This window comes from Typopeltis vanoorti, chromosome 2, assembly GCF_054136105.1.
Source record: "Typopeltis vanoorti isolate ZY-2024b chromosome 2, IOZ_Tvanoo_1.0, whole genome shotgun sequence".
NCBI classification, from domain to species: Eukaryota; Metazoa; Arthropoda; class Arachnida; order Uropygi; family Thelyphonidae; genus Typopeltis; species Typopeltis vanoorti.
Window position 1 is genome coordinate 33975291 of NC_143550.1, and position 18967 is coordinate 33994257.

An 18967-nucleotide genomic window follows, 5' to 3' on the forward strand; every position below is an offset into this window, starting at 1 on the left:
GTAAGAACACAGTGGCAGGCCGGACGTTCTCTAGTTACTGAGCAAAAAACTGTCTTGGCAGTCGCCAAATTTCCGAGTCGGTTAGTCACGGGAAGCTTACACAATGGGTGATGGGGAAAACACGTAGAACAATTCTGCTGCGGTTACCGTATCCAATTTCCAGACGTTGGCAGCTCGTGCTAAGGCAGAGCATGGAAAGAGAAAAGATGCCGCTCATGAAACTCAGACCTGTTTTGCTTGAAGATCGCCTTGACCTAGCAGAGGTCTCTTAAAAGTAGTACTACACAGGTGTACCGTGACGAGCCACGGGGATTCTTGCAATAAAATCCATAAAATTTTGAGCTTGAGCAACGGCGTTTTATTTATTTGTTTTTTTCAGTTACAACAAATCACTTGGATGTCTTAATGAACTGCAACACTTCTTTATTACATCCTTGTTGTAGTGGCTAAATGATTTCGCCTCGTCTAACAATCAATACAGTGAAAGAGAACGAAGGTGAAAGTCAATGTGACTGACTGCGTTTTCAAAATGATTTGTCTTGACAGATGACATCACATCCATGAACCAAGATAAGTTCTGTGCACACGTTTTTTTCGCCAGAGGACGCGACAGTCAACTTTAATATTGCGCATGACTGCGCATCTAAGCTGTAGAATGCAGCCTACTTAACATTAGCTAATAGCTACATAATACATCGCTATATATTCAAGAACTTCAGAAGATTTAAACACATCTTAAATAGCATGAATACTTTTCTTTTTTTCTTCCCCTAAGACAAAGAGACCTACATTAATCCGAAAGATAATCATGGATTACCATTGTTTGAAAGCCCTTTTAAACCATGGCAGGCTGCAAAGAAATTTAGGCTTATAAACGTGTTTATTTATTGGTGTGTAGAGAGGCCACTGTCAATGGCAATGCTTGAGTTATTTGACCTTGGTTATTTTGGTGACATTTCCTTTGTAGGCCCCTTAATTATCTCAATGCATTTAACTGCAAATGTCTGTTCTTAATCCATTTCCTCTAATTTACTAATCTGCCGCAGATTGGCTTTAATTTTTTCGGTGAGTTATAACTACGTAAATAATAGATTAGACAAGGGGATAATGTGTGGTCTTGCACCATGGTTTGTAAATTCAATGCACGCTGCCTCGCGTATTGCTTTTAGCAACCCGCCGTTAATAATGCCCCATTAATACTCTTCAAAACGAGTCCTAGATCTGTATCGTAGTCTTTTAGGAGAATTGCAGGCGACGCATGTGCACGAAATAACCACTTGGTTGCGTGTTTTGTAGACATTGTTGAACTTTAACCGCACACAGTATCATTATCCTTATTGTTAACATGCACTAGAGGCGCTTGAATTTGAAGCAATTGGAGTAAGAGTTCGTTTTTGTTACAAAAATGATAATAATACCAAAAGAATAAACTAAAAACGACTATTCTATCGTGTGTTAATATGAGGAAATTGTAAATTACTATTTTGCAATTATCTCTTTATATTATTAATATCAGAAATCGTACTTCAGTGGTTTTACTATGTGTATGAAACTAAATGTTCTCTTTGTCCTTCGTTTATTACCGTCTTTTCTCTTGAATGCGTTTCGAATTTTATTCAATGTCACTTTTTACCGTATGAAAACTAGCAAATGGAGTGTGGGCTAGCAAATAACAATCTGACAGAACGTGGATGAAAATGACATTAGATCCGATCGGAAATTCACTAATAAAAAAATAAAATAAAAAATAAAAAACTAACTCACTCACCTGTTATCAGATATCGGGTATTTTTCAGGGTCACCCCACAGGAGGAGCTCTGAGAACTGGTCCACACTAGACCTTGGCTTAAAGCCATTCGAGCTTTCTCGCTCATCTAGAAAAGAAAGTTAAAGTGTGTGGGTTTTTCTTTAAATTAAGAACAAACTCAATTTTTAAGGTAAGTGATTAAAATCGGAAATACTTTCTCAGGATTTACTGTTAGGAAATTTCGATTTTTTTTTTTTTCTGCTGTTTGTATTGTACTACACTTTAAATCATTTATTTGAAAGACATCATATTCTAAAGTTTAATAACTATCTCTGCCCACGAATTTATAGGAATAGAGAGGATAAGGCTAATGTTTGAATTGATGTATTTTAAATTATATTTTTTTTATTGTTTAAGAACGAAATTGGTTAATAGTACGATTGTATCCCCCCCCCCCACACACACGACTCTTTTGTTTTCTGGAGAAAGATTTAAGCAAGAAGCCACTAAACTTGAATCTTGAAATGGATAGTTGAGAAGGCAGTCACTAGATGGCTCTGTCCATTAGCAGTTGCTCCAATACTAGAGCAGTAATACTCTGACAAACAATATTTTGAATAGTTCTTCTGCCATTCATTGGCTTAAAAAAAAAATCAGAGTTACACTGGCATCCTCTTTTCTCCAGTGATTTTTTTTTCATTATTCAAGCAGGTCTAAATGAATATTAAGGGAAAAGAGATGCCCTTACTGTTCAGGCAATTACTGTGTAGAGTTATTTCCACACGTAAACATACAAGCATTTCTGATTTAACCTTTTCGAAAGTGGATGTATTCTTTCCACGTTTGACCAGCTGCGAGACCAGTTTCACTCATTCCCACCCCTACATGAGTGTAGGGGGTGGGAATGTGAGCATGATTTTCGTGCAGGAATTACAGCGTGCACCGCGCCTTAATCCCCTCTTCATTCCTCATCCGAATGGGCAAAGGGGTCAGCTAAAGCACTGGCCACAAAAACCGTACTTCTGTTATTCGCAAAAGTTAGTGCCGGTAGAGGACGCCACTTACCTTGAACTCCTTCTTGACCCGGATATGGTAGGATGTGGTTGTTCTATCTCCTTTACCCTTTTGTTTAACCCTGACCAAAGCAACTGCAAAAGAGAAAAGAAAAAAAAAACAGTGTTATTTCAGGAGATTACTCCATAATAAGCTAGTACATGCCGCTAGCCCAGCAAGGCGCTGTAGACACGTGTCTACATCGTTGTTTAATTTTTAATAATCGCAGGTTAACCAGCGGTTGCCTTCGCACACATGGAATACCGAACGCATGCGCGCGTGCTACGAGCTTACGGAAGTGGTATTGTAGGGTTTTTTTGCGTACCTGTGTGCGGTTGAATCCAGTCTCCGTACAGCTGCCGAGCAGATTATAACACAGCTGTTGTCATATTTAATAAAAATGAAATTGAAGTGTGATGGGATGGGATGTAGAAAATGAATAGCACGTGTTTCTGCATGATTACGTCAAACTGGCAAAGGTTAGTTAGTTATGCAGCTGCTCAGAGATAGGGCATCTTTGGACTCGTCGGTTCAACACTAGCAATTAAAGCACGCTGTGATAAGGTTGAAATTCTATACACAGATGCTTATACAAGGAAAAAAAGAGGCTTGAAGATGTGCGCACACACACACTGGAATATATACTGGGATATAATATATCCCAGTATATATTATAATATAAAAAATTAAAAGAACATTTTCTTCAAAGGAAACAACAGGATTGGTAGTTTGGATGAGGAACAAACCGTTTACAATCTAATTATTATATTTGCAACTTTAAGAACAACAAAAAAAAGTCCTTGCTGTCTATGACCCCCTTTCTGTAATGAATAAAATTAAACAGCACACAAAGAAAATACGCACTCTTGAATACGTGGGCGAGAGTGAAGCTTCAAATTCCTTTCTGTGTTTTTCAATAAAGGAAATATTTGCTTGTCAGGTAAATGCTATGAATGATACATGGACCGAGTGTCTTCTGCCCTCCCGACTTATCTTTGATTGCTCTCCTTATCAGCGCAAATATCCGTGTCGAGAACGGAGATGCTTCGCGTTCCTCGAATACGCATGTAATTTGCACTCGACGGTAAGCAGTGGGACCTTGACGCGATTGCTGAGGTAGTCGTCTGGGTGACGCTTGTCAAATTCCGTTGGATGATATGATGTGGGTTGATGTCGAAGTTTTATTAAGTGCATCTCTCTGTGCATGCTTATACAGGCACGCTGTGACATCCTTACAATGGGCACGTGCAGCGTTGTAAATTTGCAGACGACCTCAAGGTTACAGGGGGCACAATTAGATAGGGTGGATGGATTTCCAAGGAATAGCTGACGCAGAGGTTGATTACTGATTAATTCGCTCGCTCACGTTAGAAATTTCATGTCTGATCGTACACGAGGAAATGATCTCCACTTAAAATCTTATGTATGCGTAAAAATAAATAGAGAAAACTAGCATTTTTATCGCATCTGTCGACCGACTCTCCGTAATCATGTATAAGAGAACGTGACAACTAAATCAACATACGAACACGTGCCAAGGTGAAAGGAAACCTGTAGAAATGTCTACATTCTGAGGTAACAATACACTTTTATGTCCGCGGAAGGAATGCGGGGTAGTTCTGTCTCCACCTGGAGATAGTTCAACCTTGAACGTGATACTGCGAAACTTAAGATTCTCGCTTACACTAACAACACAGATGCACTTTCCCGTGTAGGTGATGTTTTAATCGATTCTCATTTTTTGTTGGCGATTGCAACATGGATGATTGAGGAAGTTGCCGAAACCTTTACGTAAGAAATAGTCGGTGACTCTCTGGAGATTACGGATAGGAGATGATATTTTGGCTGCAGCATCATGTCAACTCGTATGTGCCTCCTTTTCCCTGTGTTATTTGTGTAAGTTGTCGAAAGTACTTTTAAGACTATCTAAATGGATGGTAATTATAAATAAATTTATTTTCAATTACCAGCCATTTGGTGGATAGTTTTTGAATAAGAGATATAACTTGGAAGCTCCATCGGCCAGTTTTCGAATTATCTGATGTCTTTTCGAATGTTCAGTTGAAGTTAGTTATGGAGATTTGAGTCGGAAGGACGGTGGTGATACTTGTCATATGTTTCTGAATTGTGTTGGTTCCGAAGCATTGAGAGGTTTCATCGTATGGCTTCCTGCAGTCACAAGGAAAAGATAACGCAGCTTACACCTCAACCACCGCATGTCAAATTATGCGTCCTATTAAAGACTTCTGCACACTCAGTTCCATTTGGGGGGGGGGTGAAATATTTTTTTGTAGCTAGCGATCTTCTCCCTTCAACCTAATGGTTGGTGGATAGCAGCGCTACTTCACTAGGCATTTAATTTCGGAACAAGGTGGTTTTCCGTTGCCTTTCTTGCCCAACAGTTGAGTATTTTGTCTATAGTTACGTGGGTTCACAAAATGAAGAACGTGATATTAGGTGGGGAGGGAGAAATTATCAAAAACTAAATAAACACGAGAAGTCATGTTGATCATACAATCAAAGAAGACTTGGTGTGTACACCGACACAAACAGAACCACACGCACACACGCCTCTAATATTGTGCCTTTCTACTCTAAACTGTTATCCACTGATTTTCCAGATTTCAACTTTTATGGTTGCTGCAAGGACGTTTACAGTAGCTGGACCGCTATAAATATGCTTTGTCACCAGCTGTCATTAGAATACCGTTCCTCATAACTCTCTACAAATGATACTTGCGATGGCAATTAATGTTCGTCTCTCCCTCTCAATCACAGTTTCTGAAAACCTAGTGCATTGACTGTAGCTGAGGGGAGGGGAGGCCAAGGGTTAGACGATGATTGTTCTCGACACCAAACTTTGGTCTTTTTTTTATACCACTTCATAAGCTCGTAATTACAATGTGTCGATGAAAATTACCCAGACTTTCACTAAACTCACATCCTTTTTGTGGCTTTGAAGTCTCATTCTCTTGAGCTAACAAAGTGAATTTTATGGCAACATAAAGTACACGCAACCACCTGTCTAGCCAAAATATGTCGATAGTTTTGCAAGACCAGTTATTTTATTTCACGTAACTGTAATTTACCGAGGAACACCTCTTCCCATTTGTGGAAATGCTCCTAAGCGCTTACGCATCGCAGGCATGAGGAGACGACACTTACCATTCGATTAGAAAGACCCGGATTCGAACTTCGTGGGGTTCTGCCGTAAGAGAGAACCTATTCTCTGATAAGATGTGTAGGATACCGAGAGAATGGAACCCAGGGTTTTTTGTTTTTTTTGCAAGGGAAATGGTAAGTGTCGTCGCTTCCTTCCATCTGTGATCGAGAAGGCGACACACGGATGTCGCCTCTCCACATCAGGAATTTTTCTTTGAATGTTTTTTGTATGTTTTTCCTGTCCTAAATCAATAAATAAATAGTTTTGCAAGACCAGTTATTTTATTTCACGTAACTGTAATTTACCGAGGAACACCTCTTCCCATTTGTGGAAATGCTCCTAAGCGCTTACGCATCGCAGGCATGAGGAGACGACACTTACCATTCGATTAGAAAGACCCGGATTCGAACTTCGTGGGGTTCTGCCGTAAGAGAGAACCTATTCTCTGATAAGATGTGTAGGATACCGAGAGAATGGAACCCAGGGTTTTTTGTTTTTTTTGCAAGGGAAATGGTAAGTGTCGTCGCTTCCTTCCATCTGTGATCGAGAAGGCGACACACGGATGTCGCCTCTCCACATCAGGAATTTTTCTTTGAATGTTTTTTGTATGTTTTTCCTGTCCTAAATCAAAGTTGTTGCTCTCTAATTTTCATTCGTTTCTTGTCTTATTCTTTCCTTCCTGATCACTATTCTCTTAGGGCACTACACCCTCTCAAAATTTATTTCTTTTCCTATCAACTTCAGCATCTCTTCTCCCCTTCTGAAAGTTTCGGCAGTTGCAAAATTACAACTTTCTGATAGTAAGGGCACGTCCCCCCCCCTCCTTCCCTCTGAAGATATATACCGTACCGCTTTCCCTTCGTGCCTCGCGATATCAACTAGGAAGTGGCAGAAAGCGATAGAAAGGAAGAGATCCTTGTCTTACGTTGAAGGTCACGTATTCCGTAGGCCATTGGTTACCTATATAATTAAAGGGTACGCATGATAATTTTTTTCCATCTCCTGAATTGAGGCGGCTGTAAGGTAAGGAGATATGAGATTTGGCAGGTTTACTCGGTTGCGTGTTGAATAAGTCATCAGGTGTTAAATGCTTTGAGCCCCCCCCCCCGGATGGAAAGGTAATCGTCGGCACTGTTATACCCTTTAGGGCAGTCCTCAGGCGGTTGTACATATTTGGCATAAATTATTGCGAAACTTCAAAAGGTTCCAATAGTAAGTTACGTTAATAAGTAACTTTTGTTTTTTCTGGACAATTACTTCTATAAATAAGGACAAATAAGCACTTACATTATACGATAATTAACGTAATAGATTTCATAATCCCTGGCTGCGATCAATACAACAAGGATATTTAATATGTTAGAAGGTAATCCGAGTGTCGTTAACAGATATATCTGCATATAACTGTTAAAGACATATAACTGTTATGTGTGAGTAAACATAACTCAGTTATATTTACATATATATATGTAACTGAGTTATATATTAAATATAACTCAGTTATATTTACAGATATACCTGCAATCATACAACAGATAGCTCTGAAAACTATTACTATCTAATACTGTAGCCGATATAACAGAGTAAGCTTTTTAGGAGGGCGCCTAAATGAAGATAAAACAACAACAACAACAAAAAAAAAAATTCAAAATGAGAAAAATGAGAAATGAAGTTTGTGTTGTACGTTCACTGCAATAATGGCCTGATTTTGGCTAACATACTGCATGTAATAAATGTCTCGTGTTGCACAGTGGAATTGTCAGCTTGTGTAGACCATTGTTAGAGTTCGGATTCTAAACGAAGAGCAGTCTTGAATGTGTGTGTTAAAAATATGTTTGTGTCTAAAAGCAGTTAGTTTTTCGTATGACCATACTTGAAGAAACTGAAAATATTTAATGAAATGCAAAAAACATGGAATTAAATACACGTATCCATATTTATTATTAATGGATTTTGAAAACACATTCCAAACCTTGGAAAACCAAAAACAATATTATTATTGTAGAGATTACACTTCTTGGATATTTGTTGCACATAAATCAATGTGCAAAAATTCGTCTTTATGAAAGACTTGTGACATCCACGTATCAAAGAAAATTATATTATTATTATTTTTGCTTTCTTAAAGGAAATGGGCAGGTCTCGGCATGGCTTTAAAAGTTAATTAAATAATGGTTTCTCGGTTCACACATTTTTCCTTATTATGATCAGCAGAATTCCGAGAACAGCTTTTTAACCTTGAGACTTGATTGGTTTATAATGGCGAAACATGACGCCGCTAATTACCCTTTCTTACCTTACAGCAGTCAGGAAATACAGTGTTTACAGAAAGTTGTGAAAATCACCCATCGTCACACATGTATAATGTTTCGCTTGCGTGTAGGAATGGTGGAATCCACGCAGCCAAGCCAAGCACTTGGTACTTCATCGCCAGCCTGGATGACGTTAAATATAATTACGCAACAGTACTCAACGAGATGTTGGACGTTAACTTGTTTTCCTTTACTGCGCAGTTGGCCATTGCAATAAAAAACAAAATCCTGCGTGCAGTTTCACACAGCAGTATTTTTCGGCTTCTGAAAGAGAACCATCTTTAACTATGTAAATATTTCTTCTGTGCAGCGCATAAGACGGTCAACGAACCTTTCCATCCTTACTGTCTGCTTTAGATTCTTCTCCACTATTCTTCCCATGAAACAAAAACAGATAAAAAGAGGGTGGTACTCGAAGACCAAAAGAAATGCATATGAGAGTACAAGGGTGGAAAAATCAATGTTCGACACTACCTCCCTCTGCTGTCACCTACTCAATTTTCGTATCGCTCGTCATGCAAACTTCCCATCATCTTCTTGACCTGCCTCTTTTTATTACTCTATTGTGACTTCCATGTGTGGGTCTTTATTTATTTCTTTTAGCCCATAAATTTCATACTCGGCTGTCAGAAGTCCTTGGCGGTTTTCCACTTCGTATTTCTCTAGATCACATATTAGTTTGCCTCATCTGAACTTGCCAGCAGCCAAAGTTTAAACTCACTGAAGATTTGTTCGGTGTTCCTGTAGGATTTACTTATTACTGTATATTCTTTGAACCCTTACGTAGCCGTTTTGACTCTACCTCAGCCATTAATGACACGTATATTATACAGTTTATTTGCATACATTTGAATGTTTATTCGGCGACTATCCTGAACAAATTGCCACCTCTGTAGGACCTTCAATTTCATGTCTGTTAGATGAAATATACTTTTTTTTGTCTAATGTTTCATTACCGCTGAAAAAGAGTAACGGAAAGTAGGTAAAAAGAGCATCCGTCGAACACGTGCAAGGAAGACAACTCTTTGAACCTCCTGGCACCTGAGATGGAGGGTTGAACACCAGTGTGATAAATGAAGTAGCCACAGCTATTCCTTCACCTGAGCTAGACGGGAATGCCCTCCGCCGGAGGCGGTGTGTGATTAACATTGGCCTCATGCTGTCCGCAACACGTACAGGTCAAGATGTTGCCAAAACCACACCCCCACAACTTGGATTCTCTCACCACGCCCCTGATAAAGCGTCTCTACTTTCTGGAACGTCACGCTTGTAAATGAATCTGAAGATGTTGCCCTTGACTTCATCCCACCTCTTCCCATATGCCAGGATGTAGTTTATTACCATTATATCAGAGCTGTCATTTTACGAGAGTTTTATAGTTTTGAATTACGTGATGGTGGCAAATAGGCAAGGTTAGAGTATAATGTAATGAATCATTTATAAGGAGACAAAGGGGTAGATCGAAAATATGCCCCTTTATCTTCTTATTGCAAGAAGACAACTTATTATACAAGTCAATACCTGGAAGCAGAAGTTTCAAAATTCTTCCGAATATAACTCCTTTATAATGATAATTGCTATTATAAGTTTTGAGCTGAGGAGGGTTTGAATAGAAAGAATTGAATAAAGACTAGAATACAAAAACTTCTGGAAAAGATCGCAGCTTTATTGTTGTTTCAAAAACTTTTCTTTTTTTGACAAGCTGTGCTCTTACGTTTCTTGCCAAACAAAAGTGCAAACTCGAAAATATGTTGTAATATATGCTTTGCAACTAAATAATTTCATAGTTATATTACTCCCTAAGGATCTGAAACTGTGCTTCAGATGCAAGAGATGATGATAATCAAATATACTAAAGGTATGACAAAATATTCAATTATCTTCAGCTGATCGCTGACGGATATTGAATCACTTCTTTCAATATCAGCTAATTTTATACCCTTCTCACTGCATCGTTATCTTTAGCATTCATACAATATAGTTGATCAAAGGTCTTTCCGGCAAGTTTCCATGTATAGATCCATTTAACACTTAAATTACGTCAAAAAGAGCATTCGTCTGCCAAGATTCTCATTTTGGATTTTTGAAAATTGCACGAGCTAGTTATGCGATGCCTTCTCTGAATCCTGCCTATGATAACATGACACAGATTCCCTACATAGTCAGATAGAAGAACTGGTTTTAGCGTTTGTGCTATTTACAGTTTTGGTCAGACAGAATGACAGCTTCCGCCTGTTTATCTGTGATATCATGAGAGATGCAAGAATGCTATTTGTCACCACTTTCTTCCTCGATCCCACGGAGTAGAAATGTTATTCAGTTGCAGTGCCAAAACATAAATATTTAGAGCATGTTTTGTATTTCTGTGAAATGTGAGGTTTTCCGGTCCACTCTCATTATTATAACGGATTGTACGTAAAAATAAAAGTGATATAGCACTTGTTTTTCTTTTGACTAAGCATCCAAACTAAAATGCTGCAAAAAGTATTAGAATTTAAATATTAATTTATTGTACTCGTATTGGTGTCTATTATCGGTTTATTCATAATATGAACCAAAACTGCGTAATATCTTAATCCAGAGGGTGTGTTGGTATATGAAGCTTGGTTATTATTAAAGAAGTGTTATTTGAAATCGGCTTTATCTTCTAGAATGTATTAGTCTTTTTTTTTTTTATTTCTATAAATTCGCACCAAACCCTTTATTAAATTGTCATTATTTCACATAAATATTACTCTTAGTTGGTGGATCCTCAAGATTTAACGGAGGTATCAAGTTGATGATGGTGCATGTCTATTTTGGTTCTAATTCTAAAGAAATCACAAAGATTATGTGCTTTTTTTTCATAACTAAATCCTTCTTTGCAATTTAAGAAGAGCCATAGGAACGTTAATTTCCTCACCTAGGAAATCGAAACGAAAAATGTTCTGAATTTTAATAACAAAAACACGATAAAAAATAATAAAATTATTTTTATTTCCAAAAAAAAGTAAGTGGAACTTCTTTAGCCATAATTTACTAATGGAAATCGGTAGGCAGCTTTCTACCAGTAGTTATCACCGATAGTTGAGTTCAGAGCTTCTACCGATTTCATTACTTTGGAGAAAAGGGATTCACAACTTCCGCCATCTGGTATTCGTATTTTCTAAACTAGTAAATTATTGTCTAAAACAGTGTGAGCTCTAAGAATTATTTTTCTGAGTTGTTTGCTGCGTTAAAAACAGTTTCCAAAAGAACAGCAAACCCAGGAAATGGTTGGGAAAAATGGCTTAGAAAAGTATGTTCGTCTTTTATTAAAATCGTACCCCAAACCGTTTTTCTTCTTGTTATTATGGCTGCCCAGACACTAATATATACATCAACTGTATAATACCTAAAATTAAGACTTTTAAAACAAAATTAGAATTAAAAATTTTTGAAAGATAGTGTTAAAAGTACAGTTAATTGTATAATAAAACAAATTTTTATAAAACATGTTTGTTAATGCAGTCATACAAAATAATCAAAAATAATTCACCAGTCTTTTTTTATTTCTCTCTAAATATTTATATAGACAGAGGCGTGAAATCACTGCGAAGAAATTTTTGACAATTTTAGATGGACCAACTTCTCTGGCTGGACAAATTTCGATGATGTTTTGTGGTGATTGACTACTTGTTCTGTTCAAGTAGTCAATCATCGTACGCTGTAAATTGTTTTCAGCGAATCTGTTTTCGCTGAAATTAATGCTAATCAATCAAAAATAAAACCAAAGTCACAAACGAAACGTTCTACCTTATGATTCTTCGTTGTTTCTCTCTCTCTCTCTGATGAATTATCGGCGTCCTTGAGGACATCCCCAATGTTTAAAAGACAAATTCACCCTTCGAAATGTACCTCACTATTTTTGTTTTAACCTAGAAGCACCAAACTATCAATGAAAGAACAGAAAGAAGTATCTCCACCGGTTTTCCTGCATTCCTTAGACAAAGATAAACAACAAGGCGAGTCTGCACGCGCCTCTTCGGATAGGTGATGTAAGGAATGCGACAAGAGTGTGCCGATGACACTACTGCTACATTTATGAGTCTATTTAACCTTATAGAACTCTCACAGTCAATAAAAGATAACTGGAAGGCAAAGAAAAGCGCTAAGGTTTTAAGCACGAATTATACAAAGTTAGAAAATTATTATTAAAAAAAAAAAAAACCCTACAGGGTCTACTGTCGTCAGACATTGGTAGGTGTGTTTTGTCCCCTCTGTGTGAGAATGGCTAACTTACCTTCAGTTGGAAAAATCCCTTCTAACCAAAGGGCATCAATAGTTCTTACATAATATATAAGGTTTTAGCAGAAGTACGTTAATTTTTTATTGAATTCTTGAAGTGTTTATATTCTTGATACTGTCCACAACTGAACAGTTCTCTGCCATCTCAAATCAAACTAGCAAAACAGCTGCAAGCCTTTGAAATCGCAATAACATAAGGCCGCATGCTACTTACAATAATAAGACAACTTTGTGTCCTTTTCAACCTTGAACTAATCGTGACTCGACCTAATACAGCGCCATTGCTTTCATTACGGAAGGTGTCTAAACAATACTGCTTTCAACAGCACAAGGACAACACGATCCTTTGTTAATGAATTAATAACTTTGGAAAAGGGGACTAAAATAAGACAAAGGTGCTTTCAGGAGGTTCGAGTTTTAAGGCGTACTCAATTTCTAGCGCCACTTATGGAAATTATGACCGCATATTGAAGTAATCCGTTCTTTACAAAGTCATGTACTGCGTGCTGATGATGTCAATATTACCACGCATCGTTTCAACTGCGCTTATTTTGCGTTCTTCTATTTTTTTTTTTTTTTTTTTTATTCCTTCAAAGGTTAACTGAGTTAAAGTCGAACCTACTTCCTTCTCGGACGCTTCTGGAATATTAAACTTGGGGGGCCATTGTGGGTTCTGTACGTTACCCTGAAATAACCTGCGTGACCCGCCTGTAATACGACATGACAAATGCAAAAGTCTGGGTATTCAATGTTTTTAATATTTTATTGCTTTTGAAAGGACAAGTCTCTTCGAACGAGTAAGGAAGATGAAAAATATGTATTTCTCAAGGCTAAGAATGTTCTTTATACTAGTTCTCTTTAAAAAAAAAATTGATTTATTAATCCTTAGATAGACATCTGTAGAATTTTAATCAAGTAAGTAATGTAGAGAAACCCGTCAAAGATTTTCATGTAATTAAAGAAGAAATCTATCTATTATATAAATACAGCAAGCACAATTTTTCATGAGAAAAAAAAAAGTTGTATATGTTCCTTAAATTTAATTATTCACATACTTTATAAAAACTGACATTTGGAGAAAGACCGGTGTTCTACAAAACAGTATCATCTGCACTGTTAAAACCAGTGGGCGTTGAGTCCCTCACAAGAGGCACCATCTTGCTCGTATCCTGTCATGGTGATGCTCCCACACAGAGAATAGGAGGTGGTAAGGAATGGGGGGGGGGAATAATGCCGGATCATTCCTGTCACAATATCCTCCCACACTCTAGCGGTACTTATGACTACTCTGGGCGGATAAGGTGGATGCATCGACATTGTCATACGCTTCGTGGTATCTTTCGCCTATCAAATGTGTGTGGTGGATTTTTAATGTCGGCCACCCCACGTCAGCGCTGTTGTTTGTATGAAGAACGAATAGAATAAGATGGGATTCGATGTACTTGAAAGACTATTATGCGTTCAAAAATCCCCTGAGTTGTGGAATAAAATTTGTTCTTATAATTAAAAAGAAATGTTTCAATTATAGGTTATTGTGAAATAATAATGTAAAGTGTTTATTTTCGTTTAATGTGGACAAATTATTCCTATAAGGTATCCATGAAAGGCAAATAGGAAACGGCTCAGTGTAAAAGTTTGTAATCAACAGAAGTTGTATTATCATTAAATGAATGAAATAATGCAATTAACTTTTCTTACCAAAGTCAGCAGAGCAGTAATGTTCCTGGGGATGAGAATACATACAAGTGCAAGCTTCTACGGCAGAAGTTACCACTTCCATTGCCAATAATCCTAAAAGCAGTGCTCTTCCTACAGCCATATCTATTGTATATTTACCTGCAAAATGAAAAAAAAAATATTAAAAGCGTGTCATTGTTGAGAATAGCATTTTATTGACCTATAGTTAGAGTAAAACATTTTGATTGTAATATGCAAGCATTGATAATACCGACTTCAGATAAATCTATTGTACAAATGAGCTTATTTCTATGATGAGGTTAGAATGCTGTTCAATATTTAAGAATTCGGCAGGAATAACTCATTCATTAAACGTCTTCCTTTTTTTTTTTTTTTTTTTTTTTCTGTAGGACTCCACTTTTAGCGAACTTATATTTGATGCATATAAACTTAAAAGAGAAACTCACGAGCGTATTTAAATCGCGTTGCCACCTCGGTATCAACAATTGTCCAAAAAAAAAAAAAGTTACCGTCTCTGTCTTCATGAAAAGGCCCTAAGGAAGCGAGGAGTGCTGGAATCAACTTTGTCTTTATTCACTCCTTGAACATCCAACGAATGAGTCCTACAGCACACCTCTATTTGCAAATCTAAAATTCTGCATCATTCCATTGCAGGCATTAGGAAGGTCAGTGACTGCGTCAGTTAATTTTTTTTAAGACGTGGTTGCAGACTATGGATAAGTGGGAAAACATTGTTCGCAGAGCTTGATTTCGATTCCGCCTCTTTTGACAAAAGGCAGGGTATTTAAGGGGGCAACAAACAACTCATCCTTCTGGGTGAATCTCAGCCGATGTCGTGTTAAGGGGCAAGACTTTCCCCAGATCTTATGAAAGCAAAGACTGCCTTATTCCATGAATTTCGTGTGTGTGTTTGAAAGAATTGATCATATTTCTTATTCAGTCATTAGGAATCGTTTTGATAATGTTGTAATTATGAAAATTACTATTACTATCATTCTTATTCTTCAATAAAGACTTGCTTCACATAGAAAAACATAAAATTGTCGATGTTATCTCTGCTCTCCCTCCATTTCATTTTCGCATGGAGATGTAAGAAACGTGGCATATTCATACAAAGTCATATATGCAAAAAATTGCTTATATAGGTTAAGGGAAAGATACTACTATATACTACTACTCTTCAAAATGAAAGAGAGATGACAGTAGCATTAATCACATAAGTAAACCTATCATGATGACAGTTTTGTTATAAGAAATAATAAAAAAAACAACTACAGGAAGATACGTATTTAGGAATAAAACCAAGGGAACAAAATAGGTCGATTACTTTTTTTTATTCTCCTTATCGTGGAAGATAAAATGGGAATAAGAAAGTGAATAGACTGAGTAAAAAAATGAGATTTTTGATCAATCAACAGATTGATTGATTGGGTCGACAAAGGTCATCCACTTACTCAATATATCACTTTGTAACTACCTCTTAAACCCACACGCTGTTCGATTAACCCATTTTTTTAACAAAGTGCCCTAGAATACTGTGCATTGCGATTTTATTAAAACATTCGCGAGTTTTATTCGTAAAATATAATTAAGAAATATCAGTGATGCTTTGTTAATTTATTTATTAACTGGAATAGAATTTTTAAGGGAAAAAATCAGATTTCCTATTCGAATCCATCTTATGAATTTTTTTTTCCCTTTTAGTAAGGACCTTCCTCTAAAAATTACCATATGATATTGGATAGTATTGACAGAGACATGGAATAAGACGATTTTTCTAAAAAGAAAGAATTGAAATTCCTACCCGATTTCTTTTGTTACGCGAAATGAAGTCATTGACCTTCGCTTGGATGTAACGATACAAACCACCCAGTAGTGTAAACTTGTTTGTAGTCGCACCAGCAATTTGTCAATTCTTAATCCTAGAACTTGATAGTAATAGTGTCTAACCCCTACCCCATAGAAGTGTTTGTTTCCTGACTAACGCTGTAGTTTGACACTAACAGGTGTCACCTAACAAGAACTGGACACATATCCTCATAGTGAAATGTCGTTTGCCGTCAGCAAAGGTCACTGCCCGCCTGCCAGTAGTTGGATCATTAACTTCACGACAACACGTTTAGTGCAATTAGGCTTAATAGTGAGATTTAATGACATTTTTGTCAGTGGTTTGCATATGTCTTTGACCAGACCTTGATTGCAGGTAAACAGTCTTCCTCCTCACGACAAAACATGGGTGGATGAAATGAAACAGTCACTGACCTCCGTATACTAACACTTCAAGTCTACCAACCTACGCATTGTTTGCTTTTACTGGCGAGTTTGCGTGCCTCAACAGAGACATCAGACGAACAAACATTTGGGAGGTAATATCGGTTTTTTTTTTTTTTTTTTTTGATTCCCTTCATGAAAACAGTAAAGTATATTGACTCGATTTTTTTTATTATCGCCGGATAATTCTTTCCTCCTATAACAATAACCAAATCTTCTTACGTCTCGGTATAAATATCCTTAACTATCATCCTTATCTGGAACAGTGGTTAGGTAGGACGCCTCACAGCTTTAGAGTAATTCATCATTCTTCAAGACAGCCTTGGCTTCTGCAGTCTCTCGACTATAGATACTTCAGGGGCTACTATTTAGGGGGTATGCAGTTGTCAGTCTAGTCATAGATCAAGCGACAATTGCACTTTTTAAACGTTTTGTATTCAACAAAAGCTTTGAGGAAACAGGCCGTCAAGAATTTAATGTAAAATGAACAGGGGGGTGAGAAGAAAAGATAAAACTCTGTAAAGAATGCAGGTTAGAGAATAACTCCTATTAGACGCTATAGTAAGCTATAACTTACTATAGCTGTTAGTCAAGACATGATAAATAGCTTCCATCAGGTGACATGTCACCTAGTTAGCTTGTTATGTAAGCCAACAGAAAAACTAGTGAATGATGCTGGCCTTGGTTACCATATTAAATTTGTCGCAAGATAAACCACAAAAGGACCGAACTCCAAGATAGAATAGAACAGGTCGATTCTGTTTTATCTCGGAGTTAGAGGTATTGTTAAGTGGTTAGCATTACAGTAATATTATGTATTCATTGTATTTAATATCTGGAGAACAAATACCTTTGTTTAAATGCATGGTTATGTGTTCCGAAATCTGTCGCTTATTCAAATCTCCGGGTTTTTTCTTTATATTGAAAAAGTAGTAGTTGATGTAAGGAGAAACACTGATATCTGGTTATGGAAATTAGGAAGTAAATAATTTCCATTGGGAATCACTAAGAAAGGGGAAAAAGTATGCGAAATCGAGGAAAGGAAAGAGAGTTAAGTTAATATACAAGAAGGTCATCAAAGGACTACGAACAGGAAGTATGGAGAAAAATGAGGTTTTAAGGAGGACATCCACTGAACGAAGGACGCTTTGAGGCCAAGATGTAGCAAGCTTGGAACGTGTGGGTATTAGAATTCACAGAAAATTAAATTTATCCAAAGATAAAATTATTATAGGATACTGATCCTTCAACTTTCTTCAGGAGATCGAATGATATTTCTAATCATCACAGGATATTGATGTTTGTTATATAGTAATTTATAACTGATAGTGATAATCTTCGGAGTAATGCAGCTATGCACTACCTTCGTCATATATTTTGATGCGTAATTGTTTTAGTCCTAAGTTTTATATATTCATCACAGCAAATGTTGAATATGGAAAATGTCACTTGGAAATAGTTTTTATGAAAAAAAAAATTCAATATTCTCGATGAGGTTAAAACGTACCTGTCCAGTCCGAAAAAAGCAGTAACCATTCAACCATACAACGTTTTATCCAAGATCTTTTTTTTTTGTCGTTTTTTTTTTTTTTTCATACAGAGTTGGTACTACTATTAGACTTCTGAGACCAGAACAATGCTGAAACTCGTCAATGTTTTGTATTTCAATATACGTTGTTGTTAATCGTAGGTTGTCTGTCTCCATATAGGTATTCCGCTTTGACATCGAGTAATAAATTAGGATTGTCTGAAATAAAGGCTTCGTACGCCCTAGTATAAGAGGGCGTACGAATATAATTGGTTATTTTATTATATTATGATCATAGCCAAATTATGTGATGAGCCCCCCCCCCGCCTTTTTTTTTTTTTGGATGGGATTCACATGTATTTTTTTCGCGTAGTGTCAGAATTGGAATTACATCATCTGAAAGCCTAAATAGAGTAAAATATAACAAACCAAAAATGAAGGAAAACTTTCAGACTTTTAACAATCTAAAATATTTTGATGGGAGAGTTGAATAAAAAAAAATATTAAACTCTCCCATCACGTGAATAAAATTACTCATCAAATGTAAAGCAGAAGAATCAGCCAAGCCTCGATTAATATAAAATATCCCAATTACTTAAAAACAATTCTTTTATTTGGGAAAATGAAAACAGTCGTCTTTACTTATGTGTATTTTCTAATGAACTTAATTCATGGCAAAATTAAAATATCTTGAACGTAATTATTATTACAATCTTTAAATGCAACAGAAAGTTGCAGAAGATAATAAAATCCTGATAATTCAATAAAATGATAATATTCCCAAATAAAAAGTTTCTGCCCGCTGTTTCCTTCAGCGTCGTCATGGAGAGTGATAGAAGGAAACAGCAAGGTGCAGTAGCTCCTGTAGCGAGCATTGGCATGTGCAGTTGATGGATTCTGTCAAACTACAGGACACATTTTTAGAAAAC

General features: G+C 36.8%; 2 protein-coding genes across 3 annotated transcripts in view; one reads left to right on the forward strand and one right to left on the reverse strand.

Moving 5' to 3' along the window:
* The window catches only part of Syn (synapsin), a 244756-nt gene that overhangs the window by 90506 nt on the left and 135283 nt on the right, over window positions 1-18967 (forward strand). The window lies entirely within an intron of this gene.
* Window positions 1-18967, reverse strand: part of Timp (Tissue inhibitor of metalloproteases) — a 62633-nt gene that overhangs the window by 11391 nt on the left and 32275 nt on the right. For both annotated transcript variants that reach the window (XM_090410956.1, XM_090410946.1), the window contains exons 2-4: window positions 14240-14377; window positions 2813-2895; window positions 1769-1874 (exon numbers count right to left, since the gene is read on the reverse strand). In XM_090410956.1, coding sequence (XP_090267082.1) covers window positions 1769-1874; window positions 2813-2895; window positions 14240-14360 — 310 coding nt within the window. In that variant the 5' untranslated portion in view covers window positions 14361-14377. The remainder of the gene's footprint in view (window positions 1-1768; window positions 1875-2812; window positions 2896-14239; window positions 14378-18967) is intronic.